A 24,826-nucleotide genomic window follows, 5' to 3' on the forward strand; every position below is an offset into this window, starting at 1 on the left:
ACTCCTTGAAGTTTTAAATGAAAAAAATTATACACATATACATGCATGCACACACACTCACATTTCCCACATTTTTTCTTTATGCTCTTCTGACAGTCTCTTCTTACCAAACGGTAAGAAATTCCAAGGGAAAAAGAGTAATTTTTTTCAATTTTGTGTTGAAGGGGAAAACAGTTTAGTTCTTTTTCATATTACTCAGGACCTGATCCAAAGTCAGCTGAAATACAGGGAAGTGTAAGATGGGAGGATATACCATTTCAGAGAAAGCTAAATAGTTTTTTGTCCATTAAGTAACTTCTTACTGTCATCCATGAAATAACGTGCTGTACTCAAGCAAGAAATATGATTTGTTGCAGAAAAATTCAGGACTACATTTCCCTGAAAAACTGAACAGACGGACTACTTGGTTAAATTGCTTGCACAAGCATTTACATAGAATTGGCTGACAATGAAAAGGGTATTTTGATTGTTTTAACACAGAAATGAAGGGATAAAGAAACAAGTCCAAATAAATGAAGTTGTTCATGCATAAGACACATTAAGTATTTCAAATAAATTATTAGCATACAAGTCAACCATCTGAAGGAAAAGGAACTGGAGTCTCATTCCAAGTGCTCTACTGTAGTAACAAACGGACCAATACCATATGTAACGCATAAGGCCAGTGGATGCTCTTATAAATAAAAACCACAGGCTGGTATATAAGTCAATGCTTAAATGCTTTATCCTATGTTCACTCAACACACAAGTACATGCTGCAGAGGGAAGCATTTCATTGACGAATTAAGTTGATGAATTGCCAAAATTTGGCTGGATACATTTTAAGGGTGAAAAACATGCACATATACCAAAACTGTTCTCACAAAACAGTACAGTGTAACAGAATCTGGCATTTCTGAGAGTAGGGGTGCTGAAAGTGGATACATTTATTACCCTGACTTTTCTAGCTTGGAATACCACAGGGTACATACTGAAACCCCTGCTTTATTAACAATACAGTGCTACTTAAGTGACTTGAAATGAAGGAATCCTGCAAGTGAACAAGTCAGGTTCACAAATTCTCCAGCTTATTAGCACTTCTTAAAAAACATATATTCAATGTGATGAAATTGTTACATAGCAACCTCCAAGAGCAACAAGCACTGGAATTTTCAGGAAAAACATGGAAAACTAAAGAGGGAAGAAACCTATTTTTAAAGTAGAGCCTTTGAAATAGTTAAGAATTATAAGAGTTCAGAAGGAAAAACACTTCTACTGTTAGTGGCTTAAGAGCAGTCTAAGGGAAAAATCACATTGTTAATTAAGAGACCAATTTTTTTGTCAACTGAAAGTATTTACCATGGCAAACAAAATACAGCACTCGATTTTGGAACATATGTGACATGCGTGACTATCTCGTAAGTACGTTCAATGATCAGCTGCAGTTACATTGCACTGAAGAGCTAAATGATATCTGACACCTGAAGTGTGTACTAGTTGAAAGGTATTCATTACTTCATTTGCACATTATACTGCAAAAGCTACTTCAGTGCCTGCAAAAGATATGTGAAGGGCTAAAGAGCACCATGGCTATGTCTACGTTTGACAATACTGCATCAATGTTTTCAGTGACAGCTTTGAAGGAATACATACGTTTATTGTGCAAGTACAGTACTTCTAGAGCTATGCACTAAAGTTATTCTCAAGTGCTACACAAAGAATGCTAAGCAATACTATTTTTAACTGGATTCAGATTAGTAGTATTGCAGACAAGTGTTTTCACTACATGAGCAAACTGACAAAATGCATAAGGGCAAACTGTTAAGTCCTGTGACCATTTATAGTGCACTTCTTCATAGAAGCCCAGTATAACTAATGCAGAGGATGCAGAAGCTATGAATTGTCAGCTCTCGTAGTGGAAGTATTTTTACTCCAAGGATCATAGTACACATTTTAAAGATGTTTTGCTTGGTTTAATGTACAATTAAGGAGGGGAAGAAATGAGTTCAAACAAGGAGAAGGTCAATAATCTTTAAGTCAGGTCAGTGTTTGAATGGCCCGATCATACCCTTGCCAGAAAAAAGTTGGTATTGACATATTACCAACTCAATAACAGAAGCAAACTGTAGCTCATCTTCTAAAGCACATCAAGTTGAGGTCTGAACATTAAATGCTAAATAATTCAATGCATTACTTATTCAATGAAAAGTAGAATTTAAAGAAAAATATCTAAGAGTTGCATATTGGTGAAGACTTTGTGTCAGAACTCATATTTTACATGAAAATACTTTTTTGGTTCTTGCTACATTTAACAAAATGATAAATCTATGTAACAAAAGTATTGCTTGTCTCATCTGTTGATATCCAAAATTAGGGGGGTTTGTTGTTATTTTTTAATATGCAGAAATAAAAATGGAAATCTTATATGCAACCTATGCATGTTAGCATGGAAGGAACCCAATATGGTAATCGTTGTGAGTTACACGCAGGCTTTGCATGTTGCAAGGCATGAGACTAAAGGCGGAGCTCTAGTCTTTGCCACTATCAGCAGCCATCATACTGAGAATTACTAGTTTCAGAAGACAAGATAAACTTAAATAGATTGGTGATAGCTTAGCTGGTAAAACATACATTTACAGAATTCTTAATTTCTTGCTTAGTCCTAATGCTAAAAGAAAAGTCAATGCTGAACAGCTTCTCAGAACCTCCTAGACCTAAAACCTCTGAGTCATTAAACTGACTGCTTGAACACAGTGTAGGGCAGGACAACCAAGACAGAATGTGGTCATTTTGGAACAATGTAAAGTCTTCAGAGAACTGCTTTTTCACAGCATTTCAGAGTAATTTCAGAGAAATTACTTTTTTCATATTTGTGATAAGTTAATGTGTGACCACACTTCTCATTACAGAAAATACACACACAAAACATCAGCATTAGAGTTCCAAGAGTATAGTGTATTAATATAGCCACAAAAAGATTTGTGAAATAAATCTACTAAACTTATTTTCTACGCTGCATACTATGCTTTATCCAAGACAAAGGAACTAAAACTATCCAAACATATTCCAAATGCTTATTTTCAAGCAAACAGTTCTCAAATCATATGAAAAATTTGAGAGCACATCTATTAAAATAAAGGGTTACTTTATCACTTTCAACTTTATGAAATGTTCCTATTCAATGTTCAAACACATACGCATAATATCTAATTTCAGAAAAGAATACTTTTCTGAAATGCACATGATCAATATTGAAGTCACATGTAGGTATATATGTTCTAATTTTTGCATTGCTGCAGGTTGATATTATGTTACTAGCTTTCAACACATGCCATATACCTTTTACATATAAGAAACATTCTCAGACATTCAAAGCAACATAGTAAAAAGAATCAAGCTTTCAATGGTCATCTTGTCAAATTTAAATTTTGTGTGTGATTTAACTAAGTTTACCAAAAAGGAGTATATTGACATTCAAGGAAAGCCAGCACATTTACAAAAGCTGAGCTAGATTTTAAAACTTGCATCAATAAATGGCAATAGTATTTATTCAGTAGCAATAGAAAACTCAAAGTAGTGTTGGGAAAATTCATTATGAAGAGCAAATTTTATTATAATTTTACTGAAAAAATTTCCAAATAGTAATAAAGAAGAAAAATTAATTTTACTTTAAAAAATATGAGCTCAGCAGTATGCAAACTGAGTTACAAAATCATGATGTAAGTTGATGTGAAAATGCTTTTTATTGAAAATTGTGTATTACAGAAAGAACAAAATTTTAAAGACTTTTTTTTTCTTTTTACTCATATAATGTGCTTTAACAGCCACTTTATTCATATAGTTCATGAAGTTGTAGCATAAGACCCATGATAGTTTGTCAGGCTAGGATTGTCTATATATAAACTATATCGCAACCTCCACATAGTAACATGCTATTTTTATTTCCTGTAACAGCAAAAATATTATCTCCATTACTGAGTTACAAAAGGACGAAAATTCTATTTTCAGAATTCGTACTAAAAACATTTAAATATTAAACATCTCTAAATTCCCTACTTTAGTATCCAACAAGTCACATGTGCCAATTCGAAACTGCATTCAATGGATTTTACTCCAAGCTATCTACATCACCTAAAAGAGTGAATAAAAGCAAAATACACATTTATGAATGCACCTATTTTGTACAGCATTTGTTTTCATCTACATGGTTTACAACTATAAAAGAATCTCTGGCATGTCCCTTCAAATGAGTAATAGCTAAGACAACGTGTATGGATTTAAATTAAATTAAAGCACAAGAATTATTGAAATAAATGACCCAAAGGCTCCTCTATGGCACCCTGAGTGAATAGATAATACAGATGTAAGTATTTCCTCATGGAATGAATGCACCATGACAAAGCACTGAGCTACAAGCCAAGTGATCAAAATTCAGGTTTTAAAGACTTTTACACTTACCCGCCTACGGCAGAAGGGCAGGCCCTGCGCAATGATGCTGATGCTAAATATCTTCATCACGGTTTGGTGTGGTAGAGGTTCTTTGGCACTTTTAAGATCAACAGGAACCAAGCCATGGTTGATGGCAGTTTTCCCAGGTTTGGACATTTTATTTTCTTACTTTGTCAAGTCTATTAATAATGCAACAACATTGCTAAAAATTTTGCTTCTAAAGTTGCATGATTTCTTTCTTTCTTTAAAAAAGTTTCAGACTGGTGATTCAGCTCCCCACAGCCTGCTGCCTTTGTCTCTCAACCTTCTCCTGCCAAATGTCCTGACCTGTCTGCTGCTCAGTGAAGTGCAAGCTATCCTAGTATAGACAGGAATTAAACTACCAAGGGGCAGGCAGACTGCTCCTGCCAGTCAAACAGCTGGTGGACCTCCCCTGCAATGTCAGAAGAGCCCTTCCCCAAAAAGGGATCCGCAGATTGAAAAAGAAGAAAATCATGACTGCCAGGAGTTTTAGTAGCCCCAGCAGCTTATGCCTGTGCTTTAAAGGAAGAATTTTTTTTTACTATTACTTTATTTTTTTACGAGTTGGCTTTGTGCCTTCAGAAGGAGAATCCAAGGAGATTACAACCTTCAGACAGTAACAGTGTTACTGCAGGATCTATTCCACCACTCTCCGGACAGAATTCTTCTAGACTTCCACTAGAATTTGACAGCTAGTGACTAAAAAACTGACCTGGACTTTGCTAGCAGTTTTTCAACCACCGTCTCCACAAACATAATATGTTGCTAAACCCAAAAGTTAAAAAAGGTAACAAAAATGAAAAAATTTGGAAAAAAATGGGAGTCTCCCAAACTGAAGACATTGGCTCGAAACTTGCTCTTTTAATAAAAGTAGAGGCAGGCTATAATTGTATTTTCATCTACATTGTGATTTTTAGCTCCTCCTTCCTGGCCCTTTTTACTTAGGTAAAAGTACCCCAGCCTGCACCTTCTCCCCTTTCCCTGCTGCTGTAGGGGAAGCAGCAGCATCCACGGGGGGCTTTAGCTCCAGGATGCAATGATACTGAAATAGTCTTCCCTTTTCTGGCCATCACAGGTGTGAGTACCAGTTTGCTCAGGACTATCCATCTGTCCTGGTTTCAGCTGGGATGTAGTTAACTGTCTTCCTAGTAGCTGGTACAGTGCTATGTTTTGAGTTCAGTATGTGAAGAATGTTGATAACACTGATGTTTTCAGCTGTTGCTCAGTAGTGTTTAGACTACAGTCAAGGATTTTTCAGCTTCTCATGCCCAGCCAGGGCACCTGACCCAAACTGGCCAACAGTGTATTCCATACCATGGGACGTCCCATCTAGTTTAGGAACTGGGAAGTGGGGGGCAGGGAATCGCCGCTCGGGGACTGGCTGGGTGTCGGTCGGCGGGTGGTGAGCAATTGCCCTGCGCATCATTTGTACATTTCAATCCTTTTATTACTACTGTTGTCATTTTATTAGTGTTATCATTATCATTATTAGTCTCTTCTTTTCTGTTCTATTAAATCGTTCTTATCTCAACCCAGGAGTTTTACTTCTTTTCCTGATCTTCTCCCCCATCCCACTGGATGGGGGGGAGTGAGTGAGCGGCTGCGTGGTGCTTAGTTGCTGGCTGGGGTTAAACCACGACACCATCACACTGATGGAAAGGAGAAGGGCTCTTCCTCTCACACCAGTGTGCCCTGAAGGATGTGGGAAGAGGTCTGCCTGCCCTTAGCAACAAACATGACTGAGGACCATTTTTCAGGAAAAAAGTTCTTATTCCACCGAACAAAGCTAGAATAGCAATGTCTATTACTCAGATTATCCGCAATTAGTTTACTTCCATTTTACATAATTTTTTGATCAAATTAGCTTTCCTACAATGCCTCTAGGTTCCCACAATCTCTTTCTAATCCCTATACTTGGACATGTTTCTTAAAAATGTATTCAAATTTTGAAAACCTTTTTGAGCAAAACTAAGTAGAAAGAGACAAAAGCCTGTGAAAATGTCTTATGAAATTGCTGATATGAGATGCAGAAAGCCATCAAAGCCCTTGTATGAACTGAGTCAGTATAGTCCAAAACACAGTGAATAAATGACCATTAAGAAATCTTACAAGTCCCTTTATGCACAACCCAGCAAAGATAATTAACTGTATAATTATGTGAGGGCAAAAGAGGGAGTGTAGTAACGCTTAATGCTTGAAGCACAACACCGTAACTTGACAAAAGACAGGATTAAAATATGCCTGTCTTAGCATCTCCACTTAGCCCTTTGTCTCCCCTTCAAAAGGCCAAGCTGTAAGCATGTCTCTCTCACATACAGAGGACCTCACCTGACCAAATATTTGCTTGTTGAATGCTTTTTACACACACACACACACACACACACAAAATCTATAAAAATCCCTAATGTTTCACTGAGTACATATACATTACAGTAAGCATTCACTTACAACAAAATATCTCTCAGACAAACAACAACAAAAAAATCCTTATTTCCTTACAGATGTTGCATACAAAAATGCTGTGATAGAATGCTGGGTAGCACAATATTTTCATGCACTGATTTTTTTTTTCTTTTCTATCATTCCATTCAAATGCCATACTAAAGCACATTTAGACATACATCGTCTTCTGAAAGACTCTTTACATTTCCTTCTTTATACTTTATCCTATAAACTGCAAAAAACAGTTTACCATTAGCCTGTACTCAACAGTGATATCATTAAATCACAGTTTATAGCATCATTCTGAATTACTTCATTATTTTATACAACAAATATTAGGCTTTCACTTGGCTGGAAGACTTTGGAAAGGTGTCTTCGGATCTCAGTTTCACTCAGATAAGAAAACTTCACTGAATTACTCCAAAGAGGGCAAAAGAGTAGCCTTTTGTCTGAAGTGAAGAACAGAGACAAAAACCTCGAAGAGATCAACTCACATATCCCTATTGATGTATCATTCAAAAAGAAGCAACAGGTCAAGCTTTTCCAGTTTTGATGTACCGGTCGCTGTCTCAATTGTTCCAACAAAGTGGGAAGTTTACCAAAATGTATTTATATTAATATAATTTGAGATCTGAATAGCACGCACATAAGTCGACAAGATCAGATACAGTATTTCGTACAAAGCAAACCTCAGATTCTAGTTTAATAAATACTCAATAATTCATTTAATTGGATACAGAGATGTCTGTGTGTGCTAAGAGAAACTGCTGAAATAAACTTGGTTTTAAAAGATTATTTCATTGTGCAATTGCTGAAAGGAGAATTTGACAGTGTGGCAGATCACTATTTTAGCACCAGCCTTTATTAGTTGATATCAGAGCCTAGTATCTTACTACTTTACAGGCTTACTCCCTGCCCCCCACCCCCCCTTTTTTTTTTTTAATATTAGGTCATAACCGAAGTGCAAAACAGGAACATAACTTGGCCCATTTACAGATTTACATACAATTGGGGAGCAGACAAGACTGAAGTATGGCATTCTCCAAGCACCGCTCACAGCACAAGTCTCCAGTCGCAGGTTATTCTCACACCTCTGAAAAGACAAAACTCTGATTGTCAGCCCTTCTTCTCTTGTGGTTTGAGATAAAAGTCCCAACAGTACATTAATTTTTCCTCAGGAACTTCCAAACTATTCTAGAGCAATTCCACAGGGACATGCTTCTAGCTGAAAAAAATTATCCTGTTCACATTCAGTGTAGTCCCCTTTCCAAGTGGATAAAGCCAAAGCAAAATAAGGCTTTTTTTTTTGTCCCACATGAAATTACAATGCTAGATTTCACACTTTATCACAGCAATAAGGAAAAGCTTCAGTTTTTATCTCTGCCTATTTCCCCCCCCCTTTTTATCATCGTCTCCCAGAAAAAACACTTGCACTAGCAGATGAGATCTTGTTGGCCCAATTTTATTTCCATTTATCATCACTTCTTTCTAGTCTTAGATTTGCTACACATTACTGACTACAGGTATTACTGTCTTACAGTAATGTTTAAAGGCCCCAAGCTATTCTGGACAGCTATAAACATTGAATAAGTGAAAGTCCTTAGCTTGAAAATACAACACAGTCTAATTTAAGCAGTAAGAGGGTGTAACAGGAAGAAAAAATGGAGAGTGTTGGCTGTCTTTGAAGTGTCAGGAATATATTGCATATAGTGGATAACACTTATTTTTGTATTTATTACACATATAATTCTAATTTAAGCTCTAAATGTAAAGTTTAAAAAGCCACTCTGTTGCTTTTATCTTTAAAAGTGTGTATTTTTTATATTATACAGGGTGAAAAAACATATATATATATAAAGCAAAAACTTGACAACTGTGAAACTATGAAAATTTGAGCTTTAATGCTTTGTAATATGTTTCTCTAAGTTCCTGTTCTAAATAAAGTGGGGCTGATTTCCAATGATGCTTTTTTTAAGTGCCTGTCACTTTAATCAAAAGATCACATTTGAATCTTTATTTAAATGCATAAAAGTGCCTAAAAACTTGAGTCTGAAAATACAAGTTTGAGATCATCATGGACTATTAACTGGAAACTTAAGAATCCAGAAGACTCCTCTTTCTTTTTTGGCTGATCCAGTGAAGAGACGGCTTTGTAAAATTAAAGCGTGTAGTAAGCAGCAATAATTTTTATAACTTCCAGTCAGAGTAATTCAAAGTGATCCTGCAGCAGAGCTTTTTAGCAGCTGTTTACCAGAAAGCAGATCTTTCAAAATTAACTTGCTCATTCAGTATACTTAACTCAGGAAGGCCATGGTTTTAAGACATGGATCTAAGCCTTTATCCTAAAAACAAAAACCAGCTTACTCAACCTTTACAGAATCTTCACCTAGAGCCAACGATTGTTTTGTATATTAACATTACTAGAAAAAAATAAACAAACTCATGACATTTTAATATGGTGACGGAACAGTACAAGACCTAGAGAGACCTAAATGAAGTATTTGCAAGTATAGAAAGATTAAAAGGCAAAAAGCAGAACCCCAGACAGTTTTTCCACAGTTCTTAACATAGGTGTACAGCTGCCCTCAAATGGATAAGGGAGAGCACTGCAACATTTTAAAAGTCACCTTCTCAAAATAATAATAATAATAATAGCGTAATAATCCTTTTAATATATTTGATAATATACTTCCTAAATAACATTTTTAGTAAGCTCTGCATAGCTGTAGCATACAGAATGTACTATGATTTACATTATACATAAGCCTTATAGCTCTCTTGGTATTCATGCTGGTCCCTGCCCATGCGTAGAAAGAGCAAGAAGCATTTTGTTAGCAAAGCAAGGCAGTCTATACTACACTAGTAACCCCTCTTATATAGTGACGGTGGTCCCAAGTTTATTTATGTGAGGGATTTCTAATACCACTATATAAACAGTACCCAAATGCTACATTGTACATTAGCCTGCTTTGTACAGCAAATGAATAAGCTGTGTAGAAAAAAGGCACTGCTGTACAAAACTGCAACTGTATTAGTGGTGCTGCACAGAAAAAACCTACTGCTCTAAAAAGCTTCTATTGTATCCAAGTTTACCCAATAAAAAAACTGCATGTATAAGAAAACATAATGACCCAGACCCCTGAAGAGGGTATGGAGGAAACCAATGGAGAGGATCATTTTGATCTCACAAAGATCAGAATTTCCTAAAAAATGTACACTTGAATAGTATGCCAAAGGGGCAAAACTACTAATAAAACATGCAAACTGATGGCTTTCTCTGTATTTCATGGAAAAAAACCCAAGTGTTGACCTGTTGTACCACAAGTAACAGAATGAACAAAACCTGGCTCCAGGTGAGATTTTCATGCCAGTTCAAATTGTGTTTGAATTACACTAGGGCTTCTCCAAGGCCTCATGGTCCCAAAATGTCAGGGGACCTACATGGAAGAGTGATTCTCAACAGTCCAGCCACAGCAAAGCTTTATTTCAGGCTTATGCCTTACTAGGAGTTTTAACTAATAAATGGCTTCTATGGTGTAAAGTAAGGAACAAACATCAACTGAACCTGTTTACATGGTCAGAGCAAAACCCAATTCCACGAGGATTCAATGATGTCTAACCAGGTGATAGTCATCCTGTAGACTTCTTCCTCAGCAGATGCATTGATAAGTCTCTCCCTTTCCTAGCTACCCTCTAGTTACCTTGAAAACTTGTGTAACCTTAATCTCTCTTTTTGCTAAATTGGATAAAAATTACTCAAGGGATGCGTAAGCTCTGAAAAGGAAGACAGACAATGACAGGCAGATGTCTCAACTGCACCAGCTTTGTTTCCTTCAGCAACAAAGCTTAAGAACATAGTGAAGAAGAATCCAGATTTTCTTAACTTGGACTCACTCAGACGATACTTCCTGGTTATAATTCCGGCTCTGGAATTATATTGAGGCATGGCCATTAATAACTACTGTGATGAAAGAGGTTGGTATCTAATACCAAGAAAGCTACTTTAAAATTTTTGCCATAAAAGGGCAAGAAGGAGATACAACTTTCACAGCTGCTGGTAGAAGATGGTGCAACTTGTATGACACTCCTATAATGAAAAAAATTATAAAGGTTCAAACAAATATAGATAAGGATGATGATGAAGCTGCTGTCTGGCAAAATACTTCACACTCCACAAGATAGCATTCCCCAGAAATCCACTAGGAGAGGCCAAGGAAGATATGAAATATCAAGTATATCAGCAAAGGGGAATTCATCAGATAAACGTATCTACTAGACATTTTTCATGCCTATGTGCATGCTCATATCTGTTTAAGCATCCTGTATCTAAGTGTGAGTGCATGAAGAATTGACCTACTGCGTTTCAATACTTGCGTATGGCATTTAACTACACTACCCTTGCCTGCTGGGGGACTCAAGCAGGAGGTCAGACTAACCAATAGCAAGGGTTCACTAGTTTCAGTTTCCAATTGTGACACTAATGCAAGTGAGTTTGAATGACTGTCAGTAAAAAACAACAGATCTCCACTGGATCTATTTGATCCCATAGCTGATCATCTTCGGAGCCGAAATGAGACAAATAGGTCTTAAAAGCTGGAGATTCTAGTAGCAAAAAGGAGAAGGGTAGCACCTCCCCTCCTTGCTCTGGTCATTTTATTCCAAACTCTGCTGTAAACTGGCTGTAGGACTTGTCAGGCTTGTGAGCTCTGAAATGAATCCAGTAAGTAGGATACCTGAAAATCCTCAGTTTTTGTTGTTGCCGAGTTATTTTTCCACTAGATTAGCAAATGTAAACAGCTCACAAAGCAGCCAGATGCATGATGAGACAAACACAAGACAAACAGCAAAGTGTTTGGAAGTGGACAGTAGTCAAGACCTCCACCTTTGGGCAACAATGAGCTATTAAGATCACCTCTCTTTCTCCATGGATCCCTTAGCATGCAACATTGGTCCTGAAGAGACATCAATGATAAAAACTTTCTAGGCATCAACAGATACAAAATTTCATCTCTAAAAGGAAGGGAACATGCAGGTACGTGCAGCTATAGACGTGGGATCTGCCTTCAGTCATGATGGTACTAGTGGCAAAAAAGCATTTGACATATTACAAGGGACCATTTGCACAAGCTCACTTTTTGTAAGGTCACATTAAGTGTTTATGAAAGAAATATATAGACTGTCTAGTAAATTGCATATTGGCAAGACTATATAGTATCAATACTAATGTCACTAACATATCATTAGAACATATACTTAACCATGCACATTTAAAAAAAATAATTCTTACCATATTTAGACATCCCTGTAAGTGTACATAATAATTTGTAACAAGAGGCCTATATTATTTGGCTTTACTCCACAAGCCTTCTAACTTTATTTACTGTACTATGGGGTCTTGTTGTCATTGTCACTTTTTTTTTTTTTTAAACTGTCTTTAAAGCATGTGTCTTCATTTCTTCATTAAATATTTCAGAAAATATTCCAGGTATGTAACAGAAATCGAGCTGCATCATCTTGCGTTTTACAAATATTCCAGAAATGTCTGCTCAGTCCTCATTGGCTATAATATGACCTGTTGGATAAGCAAGTTTAACTGTTTGGTCTAGTCAGTTGCACCAGCTGTTAAAAAGAATTGCAACAGCTGCTCTGCAGGAATTTATTTGCTGACCACTTATTTATGCTGTTGTTGCACCTTTAAATAAAGACAAGAATTAAGAACTACAACAACAGGTAGAGAAGTCATGCAATATTTAACACTGGATTAAAATGCAAGTCAAATTCTCAGCTGAGGATAAGCCATGGAAAGGGAAAGCAGGTGTTTTTGTTAGCAAGAAGGATGCTTCTATGAAAAAGGAAGATAGGAAACAAAAAAATTTGTTTTCCATACAGTAATTCAGCTTTTCTTATGACTGTATCACCCTTCCATGTAAAATGCAAGACTTTCAATGAGAAATTCTCTACTTGTATACATACACGCACAAAATAAACCCAAAGCAGTACCAAAATATTTAAAATATGATTATCAGTTTCTGAATAGTGTCCAAAAAGCACTGCCAAAAATTAGGTTTGGAACTTTAAATCTTCCTTTCTACATATTAAATGGGAAAAGGAACAATCCCCAAAACATCAGAAAGGTGTTAAAAATATTTCTGCCACCTAATACACCTTAAAAAAATTTTTTTTTCTTCTGTAGTGAAAAATTTTGACCAGATATCATTTATTCAGCATTAAAAAAAAATTCCTTTTGTCTAAAGCCTGATAACACAGTAACACTCTTCATATTAGCTATATTATCTACTGCCAAAATAAAAGGTTGAACAATGCAAAGTATTACATTTTCTATGTTTGAAACAATATAGATATCAAGGTCTATTTTAAACAAGATTGTGTTTTTCTTCCTAGAACTGTAAAATACACATAAATCTAACAAATGCAACAACTGATTGTTACACTGGCATTCATTTGATAGCACCAAATTAAGCTATATAATCCTTTTCAGCTGGTTAACAGCATACTGCAAAGGGGTGTGAGGCTATTTATAAAGCTCAAGATATGCGAAGTAAAGAATGCCTGGACTACAGAAAAAAGCAGGTAGTGTGTGGAAGGGCTGGCACTCTTGGTTGGTATGGTTGCCACCTTGATATTTTACTTGTCGTCTTTTTTTTTTTCACACACCCCCCTTTTTTTTTCTCTTTAGAGAAAGGGGAAGCCTTACTTGTATTTTTATTTAACAAACACTGGCTTTCTCTGACTTGTTCAAGTATCACTTATTATTTAAAATGCTTGTAAGTATTTCATAGAAATTGACTTTGTGCATATGGACAACCAAATCCACTTTGAGTTTACTGGCTGTCTGATGCTCTGACTTCAGACCCTGCCAGCAAAGAAATGCAGTGCAGCAGTACCAAATTCTGACTGGCACAGTGTAGGAAGAGTTTCAACAGTCTGTCCTCCAAACAGATACACATGCATACATGTAAACACAGTGTTTAGTGTACTTGCTGTAGGACATGTAATACTAGTGGTTTACAAAAAAGCCAAAAATTTTGCAGATGGGTGAATGCCTTGGGGTACCAACACAACAAAGTGTCCTTGCTTTGGATGAAGTCCAGCATAAAGAGAAGGAACAACATTATTACATTTGGCAAGAATGAGGGATCCATAATGAACAATTTTAAGTCTGATTTCCATTTAGCTGTGTCAATTAAAATGAAATTAAGAAATTGGAAGTAAGTTAATTATTTTCTGTGTGTTTTAGAAAAATCTGACAAAGGGATCAGAACTGAAGGAATTATGATATTGGTAAAAAAGTGTTCATAATTTGTTGTCTTTTAATTTTTTTTAGTACTCAGTATATTTGGGTCAATAATGATCATGGTAGCTGCCATCCTTAAGGGACACTCCATAATTTAAGTGAGAAGAACAAAGGGTCTCCTGCCCACTTCCAAACATAGATAACCAGTGGCTGGATGACATACGAATAATAATGTGATTTGCACTTACAGGAAATGTTGCTCATACTTTACTTAATAGTAGTAATGACTTCCAATGATGAATAAGGTGGAATTTATCCCTGCTGGCAATCTATGGTGGCAGTAGGTATATTTTCCACTTAAGCAGAGGCACCAGGGATTGAACAAATGTATTAACATTTAATAAGCATCAACAGAGTAATATTTCATGACACAGCTGAAAAGCACAGCCACCGTCTCCCAAGACTGAATTACACTGAATATTACTAAAATTCACAATTTGCTCCTTTCATATTATGCAATATACACTCAGGTAGTAAAATCAGTAGAAAACATGAACTTTTAGTAAGAACAAGCATAAAAAGAAGTAAGGTTCAATAAAGAAATAGTTGACTTGGTCCACCTTGACTTGGGATAGAAATCTCTGCACTTCCTTAGTAACTGTGTCCTTCTCAGATCCTCTCCCTCTTCCCAATTGTTGTTGTTACAAACTAAAGAAACAAAATTTAAAATTAGCAAGAAGAGGAGAAAGGAGAAATAAGACAGAAGTAAGAACAGAAGAGATGCCCAACGTTTTCCTCTTGTATTTCAGAGATTATTATAGAGAAACCCACCTATGCACAAGAACTCACGACTTCCACCTTTAAAATCTCAATACCAATTAACTATATGTAACTTTACATCGTAAGTTGTACTATACAGAGTCAATGCACACAAAGTTTTAAAGAGATTTTTTTAACATAAAGCACATTTTACAATAATTTGGTGAAGTCCTGAACTTGTTTGGCCAGGAGAGAATGGGTGGAACTCTAGAAAATTTGCATGAAATTGAAGTTTAGACAGTGTTTTCATTAACCACACTATGGACAAGAAGGGAGAAGATGCTTGCGACAAAGAGAACAGTTTATAGAAATACTGGTTCTAGGTTTTATAGGGATTTCTCTAATAGAAATTTCACCAATAAAGAAAACTGTAAAACGTTCAGATGCAACCTAAACAAAATGGCAGATTAATAAATCTACACAAAATGCACATTATATCATTACTACACAAGCATAGCTTCATGCACAGATCAGACACCATATACTACCAAATAAAAACAGTTCATGTGTCAAAAATCATCCTTTGTCAATAGACATTACACACTGTCTGTTCAAACATTCTGCTGAGACAGCTTGGAAATTTTGGGTTTAAGCATTCTGCCTGTTCAGAAATGATTAAAACTAGCATAGAAGTTGACACTGTCTAGTTCTCCTCCTTATACTCAAGAATTTGTAAAGATATGTAAATTACTTTACTGTGCACAGCTTGCTGAATAGCAACGTGTTCTGCAGATAATGAAAAGTCTCTTACAGAGAGACATACTGCTATTTTGCAGATTACAGTGAGCGAGTAATGCATCAGGAAAAAAATGTTAGTCCTGCAGCAGCTGTTAAACGTAGTTCTGGTCCTCAGATCACCTTCTGTTCCTCCAGACCTCTAAGCTAATTTCAGGTCTCATAATTTTATAAATGTAAAACATCAGTAAATACAAGAAATATACTGATAACTTACATTTTTAAACATACACTTCAAATTCATAGCCAAAAGAATATTTAACACCATCTATTTGGGAAGGGGGGGGGGGGGGGTGTCAACAAACCCAAAAACTAACTCACCAGCAAACGTTTTACTTTCTTCACACTTCGATTCACCATTTGAATCAAGTTTCATAACCAGTAATATCAACTTCAGTTAAGCCCCAAACGGTGAAGCAGCCTAAAATTGACACTCGGAGCAACAGCATCTGCTGATAAAATGCTCAGTAAATACAGCTGTATCAATACAGACTGGAGATATTTGGGGTAATCATCACATCAGGCAACAGCACCTGCCACATAGTCAAGAACAACATAAGGAACAAATGGCATATTTAAGTGGGGCAGAGCTCCCAAATGTATTTGTTAGACAAGCCATGTATCCCAACACAGTAAGTGTACCAAAAGTATTCTTAAGCACATTTTCATGATTTCTACTTCATAATGTTGTTGCCATATAATTGGTGAGTTGAAATAGTATTACTGCAATTCTCTTTTTTTCTTTTCTTTTTTTTTTTAAGAAGCTCATTTTCATTTTACGAACAAAGATGCATAGCAAAAACCACGTAGGTGCCTCACTGACACTGATTTCAAAGCCTATGAAAAAGTGTGCAACTACAAGACACTGCTTCAAGTAGTTATCCTGAAGGTATCAGTTTAATTTATTCTACACAAAGTAAACCAACATGGCAGTTTGAGAAACACAGGCAAGTTCCTTTCCAATACCTGCCTTTAAGGAGCTCTGCATAAGCCAAGCAAATAAAAGACAATTCAAATCAATACAACCTCATGGCAATGCATCAATTCTCAGCAAGTCTAAACCAAGAGGCTGTTTCCGTGCTCCACCCTCCCCACCCCCCCCCCCCAAAGGTGGCTGGCATCTTTTCTGCTTTAGGGAACTACTAGAAATATGCCTGTGAACAACCAACCAACATGGCTACAAGAGAATTATACATATGTCCAGGAGAAACTACTGGATGTGTCTGGTAAGAACCACCAGGAAATAAGGATGGCATACACTCTGAGATGCAGGCTTCACTGCAAAGACGGTGCAATTGTACATTAAGTCAGATACCTGTACAGACAAATCTAGCACAGTCAAAAAGCTCTGTAGGTTTATTTTCCAGCGTGGCTAGTTGAGGTAAATCCCTTGACTGGAGTTGAAAGACTGACCTCAATTACTGGCACAGAAGTAGAAAATTGCTTGTACCTTACTCAGCTAGGTCTTTAGTCTCGTAAGCAATCTCTGTAATAGGAAACTAAATGAGAAACTAAATCAGCACTACCTCTTTCCACATCAAAAACATGCATCTTTCTGTAATGGGGGGAGGGGGGAAAAATCAATGAAAATCTACTTATTAAGTATAAACTTGTAGTCAAAACTGTGACCCAAACTGTCAGCATCAGTCTTCTCTTAAACTACTTTTCTTCCTTCCCAGGCACCGAGATTCTTGACTTTCCTTTCTATACACAATTACTTACTTCACAAATTATACATTAGCACTGTCATTTAATTCTGTAGTAATATTTGTAAGAATCATAGTGAAAAGAGGTAAGACACCCTTCATTAAGAGAAAGAAAAAACATAATTTATTATAGAAGAAATTCCTGTCCTTTGACTGCAAATGACATTTTAACATAACAGTTAAATTTAATTACTAGGTATTTCAAGAACTTCGCAGGAGAAAGCTGAACTAGATAGCCAAGTTCTTAGATAAGACACAAACTCTATCAGGGATAACCACATTACTACAAGCAGAGCCCACATATCAATTAGCAAGCTTCATGATCCGCTTACAGAGTAGGGAAAATTAACAGAGCAGCAATTATTTAACACCAGTTTTACCTGCAAGTGAAGGTGTAGGAGCAATTCTACTTACAAAAGGCAAAAATTCAGCCAAACCTCTGCTAGCCTTGGGCAGCAAATGAAGCCATTACTTAACACAGCCAAGTAAAAGCAGAGCAAGTGAGAAGTACTTTTCAAAAAAAGTGTTGTTGGTATTTGTAGTAATGAAGCATGCTGCAGGATAAGACAGATGGGGAAGAACCTTGCTATCTACAGAGACACTGAGAATCTGCATTCCTTCCATGGATGCTTTAATATTAAACAAACTACATCTTAATGACAGTTGCATGACCTTTCCAAATGATCCTGCATGCTTGGAATCATTATCAACTAAACTGTGTAGTATATAAATGAGAAAGAAGTCAAAGGTTAAAAGTGTTGATTGATAGTAATCTCAGAGTATGCATAGTTCTAATGTTACTCCAGTCCAATATAAAAATAAGGCTCTGTATCAGAAAACTAAAAAAAAAAAAAAAAAAATTAAAACCAGCAAAGCTTGCTCCAAAATAACTAAACTGTCATGGTAATGCAAAAGTAATTTTGACTGGCAGTTGTAAAGACCATTCATTGTTATCTTAAGTCATTTACTTATCTTAACTCATTGTATTTCACTACTGTAGTTCAGAATAACGAAGGAAGGAGAAAATTTGCCAGTTCCTAAGCTTTTAAAGAGTGATGTAAAAGAAGCTTTAATTAAAAAGGAGAATCCCAGGGAAAAGCAAGAGGAAAAAAAATTATATTGCCAATGCATTATTATTTTTTTTACAATCAGAGCAATTCTTAACATGCATCCTTTTTGTCACAGCTGTAGCTGAATTATTAGTTTAAAAACTCTTTAAAGAATTAACTGTTAGACAGCTCAGAAGATGAAAAGTATGAAGAATCTATAAACCCTATGTGTGATCCCTGCAAAAAATAGATTAAAAAAAGAATCTTTTTGTAGTATAAAGTTTTTCTCCTGTGCACTCAGAGCAGAGAACTATACACTGCATTCTTATCACACAAGCCATCTGAAAGTGTCTAATATTTATTTTTTAAAGGAAATATTCCTACATCATTTCATATACTGGAAACAGATTTCTTCACAAATAAAAAATGAGTCCTTCTGTTCCAGTTGTATGTATTCCCTAGACTTAAAAAAAATGCTTCCAAGTTTTTAGCTGCAACAGCAGGAAAAACCTTTGCAAAGAACACCACTAAGTCTCTGCAGGGATGCAGCAAAGCAACAGCAGCCCCCTCTGCTGCTCAGAAAAGGAGAAAAATACTAACATACACTGTTCCAAAACCACTGCTCCACTTACACAAAATATTCCAACCTTCTCAATTTCGTGTACTGCCTGTACACGAAACAAAAAATTTCTCTAACCATCCTTTATTTCCCCCTACACCTACAAAGCTTGTAGTCTATTATTCTGAGAGTAACTGCAGACTTTCATACAGGAGTCCCTTTTCACCTCACATATGCACAAACTGCCCAGTGTAATCTTAGTATTCTTTAGTTTTAAAAATTAATGCTATCCTTCCATACAAAGCCAAAAATCACTGAAAAATAAATCCTTTCTATCCTTGTGGCTCTACATACCAACTTGGACCAAGCACCTCGCAGTAAAAAATTCTGTCCCAGTCTGTGCTATTTGAGAGCTCAAAGCTACATATGTGAGCAGGGCTTTAGGTTTGTTTCAGAACATGAGAGATGGGTATTTAAGCTCCACGGGACAGGTCTTCCTGTGGTACATCCTGTGCTAGCTCCACCTAAGTCAACATAGCTTATTTGTTCTATCTCCCCCGCCTCCACTCTCCAGGGTCAATGAACAACCAAGAAAAGGCACTCTTGGAACAGCACCGTTACTTACACACAAACAGACAGTATGGTACCTGGAATCAGAGGATGCTGCAATCAAAGTACACCATTTTTACAAGAAAATTAAGCTGCTTCTCAGCCTTTTGCCATTGTTATACGTAAAGCCTTTGACACCATTTCCCACAGCATTCTCCTGGAGAAACTGGTTGCTCGTGGCTTGGACAAGTGTACTCTTTACTGGGTAAAAAACTGGCTGGACAGATGAGCCCCAGGAGTGGTCGTGAATGGAGTTAAATCCAGTTGGCGGCCGGTCACAAGTGGTGTTCCCCAGGGCTCAGTATTGGGGCCAGTTCTGTTTAATGTCTTTGTTAATGATCTGGATGAGGGGATCGAGTGCACCCTCAGCAAGTTTGCAGACAACACCAAGTTGGGAGGCAGGGTTGATCTGCTTGAGGGTAGGAAGGCTCTACAGAGGGATCTGGACAGGCTGGATCGATGGGCTGAGGCCAACTGTATGCGGTTCCACAAGGCCAAGTGCCAGGTCCTGCACTTGGGTCACAACAACCCCATGCAACGCTACAGGCTTGGGGAAGAGTGGCTGGAAAGCTGCCCAGAGGAAAAGGACCTGGGGGTGCTGGTCGACGGCCGGCTGAATATGAGCCGGCAGTGTGTCCAGGTGGCCAAGAAGGCCAATGGCATCCTGGCCTGTATCAGAAATAGTGTGGCCAGCAGGAGCAGGGAGGTGATTGTTCCCCTGTACTGGGCACTGGTGAGGCTGCACCTTGAATACTGTGTTCAGGTTTGGGCCTGTTGCTACAAGAAAGTCACTGAGGTGCTGGAGCATGTCCAGAGAAGGGCAACAAAGCTGGTGAGGGGCCTGGAGCACAAGTCTTATGAGGAGCGGCTGAGGGAACTGGGGTTGTTTAGCCTGGAGAAAAGGAGGCTGAGGGGAGACCTTATTACTCTCTACAGCTACCTGAAAGGAGGTTGTAGCAAGGTGGGTGTCAGTCTCTTCTCCCAAGTAACAAGCAACAGGACAAGAGAAAATGGCCTCAAGTTGTGCCAGGGGAGGTTTAGATTGGATACGAGGAAAAATTTCTTCACCAAAAGCGTTCTCAAGCATTGGAACAGGCTGCCCAGGGAAGTGGTGGAGTCACCATCCCTGTAGGTATTTAAGAGACATGTAGACGTGCAGCTTAGGGACATAGACTAGTGGTGGACTTGGCAGTGTTAGGTTAACGGTTGGACTTGATGATCTCAAAGATCTTTTCCAACCTAAACAATTCTATGATTCTGTATGTTATATATGAAAGACATCTATTAAAAAATCATAACCTTTAGTAATGAATCAAATGCTCAAATATGACAACTGCTGAAGGGGTATCAAAGTGGGTTTTGTGGTTGTAGATCCAACTATACAGAAATTTTTCATCTTCTTTTTAGCTAATCTGTTTTCTGGTTCTTAGAAAGCTCTGGTTAACCAACAAAACCATCACCATCACAGCCCACAATCCTACAACAAGCAAACCTGCATTTGAAGAGGCCACTAACTTGAAAAGTTAGTGGAGGGTTCTGTGTATAGAATGTCTGACCCCTTATAAAGAGTCACCATCACAATCCAAATAGTTAGCACGGAAATAATGTTTCACATTCGTATACCCTAATTTGCCAAGTTTCATGACAGCCTCTAGAGAAGAAAAGGAAATAAATGTTTAAGTAAGAGGGCTTTTGTTACACTCTTTTTGAACACTGCCTGTTGTGCAGAAGGATTGAGCATCTCCCATAGACAGGCTCAAACACTCCTTTAGACTTCCATCCAGACAAGCAGAACAGACAAATGTGTTTCCCAAAACCCAGAACAAGAAAAATGGCCAGGGACCAGCTAATAATCCTCCTGCTCTACCCGCTCACTTGGATTTTAAAATTCAGATCCTTACAGAATACATGAAAATACCTTTAGTGCCTTTTGGTGTATTCTCCCCTCAAAACACAATTTGTGGAGAAATATGAAATAGCTCCTGGAATCCCACTTCGAATGGGAAGGTGTGGCATGAAAAGAAAAAATTATATGAAAATTCAAGATGGCATCTGCCTGAAGTGCGAGGTATACTTAAAGGTGAAAGAGGGCTACCATTTGGATATCTCCCAACAACTGTTTCCTACACGTACAATACAACTTTTTGCCATGGACACAGTAAATTGCATCTATTAGTTTCTGTATAATCTTCTGTTTTCCTCTTTTGCCAGAGACCAACTTCAAGCATGCAAGCAAGAGTAAGAAAGGAAACACTCCTTAATACCACAATTTGTCCTAGAGCACGTATATATCTGCCTCTGGAGACCTCACATCTGCTAGTCTTATATGAAGTAGTTATTTTGCCTAATCATAAAAATCTGTGACAATATTTGCTGGAATGAATGCAACTAATGCTTCTCAGGAATTCATGGGTTTAAATTTTTAGATTTTTTTTCAAAGTGATTGTTTCCTCAGGTGGCTTCAACATTAGACACATTTAATATTAGAAGTATTATGTAATGTAGAATTTTAGATAGAGAAAAATTTATAGAACAAAGTTAAATTCATGGTAGCTTGGGTGTAAGTGATCAGGACTTTTTTCCCCTTCCCACAAAACACATCAAATCCAAACCAAAGCTGAATGAACCTGTAAATTATTTTAACTGTTTAAAAACAATTTCTAAAATAATCAAGAAGCCAATACTCCTCCAAATAAGCAAAGTTCACAGCAGTTAAAGAAAAACAACTCATCTTGATGGAAACCTAAAGCCTCCATTAAAACAAAAGATTAAAGCATATTGAAGATGGTAGTCATTAGTATTTAAAAACTACGAAACTGGGAATTGTAGAAAGAATAAGCAAACAAAAAGACACACAAAAAATGGACTGAGGTAAAGATGACATATATTATGATCAAAATAATTTTTAAGAATTAGAACAATCAATATTTCAGAAATCTCAAATAAACCTAACAATATATAGGAAAAAACTTAGAACAGGAAACAGACTGCAACTTGGATAACCAGAGGCTGAAACCCAGGTGTCAGTCCAAGAGAAATTAATGCAATGGTTGACATAGAACACAATTAGCAGCACTGATGCCATTTTTTCCATAAAAGCATGCTGGTTACCACCTATGTCAAACACCAGTTTTGACAAAAATAAAATATTGCTGGTGTGATGTATTTGTTATTACTACAATTTCAAGAGTATGAAAACGGGTAGACAAACAATCTGAAATAAGCAAGAATGCTAATTTACATGAGCTATTTCCCAGTGACAGTGACTACCAGTAATATGTTCTTGTCCTTGCAGTGCTACAGAATCCCACATGTACTGAGGGATAAAAGCATTTAAGGGCAGTTGCTATGAAATATGTGATACACTGTGAATGTATTTTTTGCTTATGTTGTGGTTAATTGTTACATAACCACTCCTAAGGAACTCAAGAGATACAAAGTCATCACAGAGCACTGGAAATGGATGCCACAAATGCGATGCAATCAGTGAAGAATCAGCATGAAGCGCATGTTTCTGCTAAGAGTCCTGCACATATTATTTACTTTGCCCTCCTGAGCTATCTAGTATTTTTATGTAACAGACATGACAGCATTTAATAGGACACAGATCAATTGGACTGAAAATTAACAAACAGTAAAGGATCTGATGAGGTACATTGGCTGTGGGAAAACTCTAGTCACAACCAAGTGTCAATTCTTATCTCTAGGTACAAAGGACACAGGCCATACTTACAGAACAGAAGGGTCTCTGAAAAAGGCTTGCATCATGTTAGACAAATCAGTCAAACATGAAATCTCAATGCAATGCTGCAGTCAAAAGCGTTAACAGAATCATTTGTTATATGAACGGGTAGATATATAGCATGAACAAGTTTTAATTGTCATTGGCGCAGTTGCTACTGGAGTTTTAAACTCAGTTCTGATAGCTAAGATTCAAGATGGATGTTAAAAAAATCAGAGAGAGCGTACAGGGAAGTATCATAACAAGAACAAAAAATAGAAAAATATGCCCAACGGACACAGTGTCCTCCTTATTTACATTTAAGAGACCTTTCTGGAGTGAACTTGATTGCTTTATGTATGCAGGAAAAAAACCCCGCTTTGTTAAACAGCTCTTCAGTACAACATGAAAATAAGTTGTAATGATGAAGACAGACAGGTAACAGGAAAGCAGCAGAGTAGAGTAAAGGTGCAGAAGTTTACACACTAAATTTTCTAAAAATATGCTTTAGCTTGCCCAGAAGTCAATACAGAGCAGCTTAACATTTTATGCAGGAAATCATACAGGTAACCACAAGGACCCTTCCAGATTCCTAGGTGTTGCTGGTGAATGCAATGAAGACTCTCCTGAATCACTGGCCTTCTCATTTCAAGTGCACATGCCCTTTAGTCATAACATTTTCACAACATTATGGCAACAATTATCTCAGTTATTTGCACAGAACAGTAGTATGAGGCAAATATTTATATATAATTGTGTATATATATTATAAAAACATTACCTAAAATATGAATATATATAAAATGTATTTACATATAAATACAATGGTTTTTATGCTTCTGGTGAAGTTTAGCAGGTAGAACACAGCGAGCTTGCTGCTGTCAAGTGGAAGTCCAGGTGACAGGCAGCAAACACAAGCAGGATACATTGTGGTGTTACGCCCGAACCTTGCCATTTCCTTCCTTAACCACACAGGATCCCACAGACCAATAAGCAAAAAAAAAAAAGTTAGATTAGAAAGAGACTTTATTCAGTAGTTTATAAGGAAAGGAATAAAAAGTAGAAGGACAAAGAACAGAGATATCAAAAAGTTGAAATGGGCTGCAGAACGACACCTACGGCAGTAGCAGTTGCTATTTTATTCAGTCTCACTATTATCTTTTGGCGTTTGGTAGTGATGAAAACTGTGTGTTGCCAATGTTGCTACGTATCAAACCAGACCAAACTAGCAACTGTGTTGGATCAGGAATGCATGCTTCTGAGGAGCCAGGTTTACATCTGACACACAAACAGTAAGTAGCGGATTCAGCCATCACAGCCAATACCGGTGGCGCAAAGCAAGTTTCACAGGGGTACAGCATACAGCAAGGGAGCAGGTAATTCAGTCACAGTTAGGACAAGAACTGTACTAGACTACAAAGGCTGAGAAGCATATCTGAAAAGCTAAAAATAAGACTATCAGGTTCAAGTGTCCTAGGATAA

General features: G+C 37.1%; 1 protein-coding gene across 7 annotated transcripts in view; it reads right to left on the bottom strand.

The window, feature by feature from the left end:
- The window catches only part of FBXW7 (F-box and WD repeat domain containing 7), a 195,604-nt gene that overhangs the window by 86,097 nt on the left and 84,681 nt on the right, over window positions 1-24,826 (bottom strand). For 3 of the 7 annotated variants that reach the window (XM_069785258.1, XM_069785267.1, XM_069785243.1), the window contains one exon: window positions 7,898-7,984. The exons of 1 other annotated variant lie outside the window; for it this stretch is intronic. In XM_069785258.1, coding sequence (XP_069641359.1) covers window positions 7,898-7,984 — 87 coding nt within the window. Of the gene's footprint in view, window positions 1-4,437; window positions 5,562-6,099; window positions 7,985-22,500; window positions 24,307-24,826 lie in introns of those variants that run through there. 3 more of the 7 variants (XM_069785285.1, XR_011325037.1, XM_069785303.1) reach the window with 3 other exon arrangements.

This window comes from Haliaeetus albicilla, chromosome 1 (assembly GCF_947461875.1).
Source record: "Haliaeetus albicilla chromosome 1, bHalAlb1.1, whole genome shotgun sequence".
NCBI lineage: Eukaryota > Metazoa > Chordata > Aves > Accipitriformes > Accipitridae > Haliaeetus > Haliaeetus albicilla.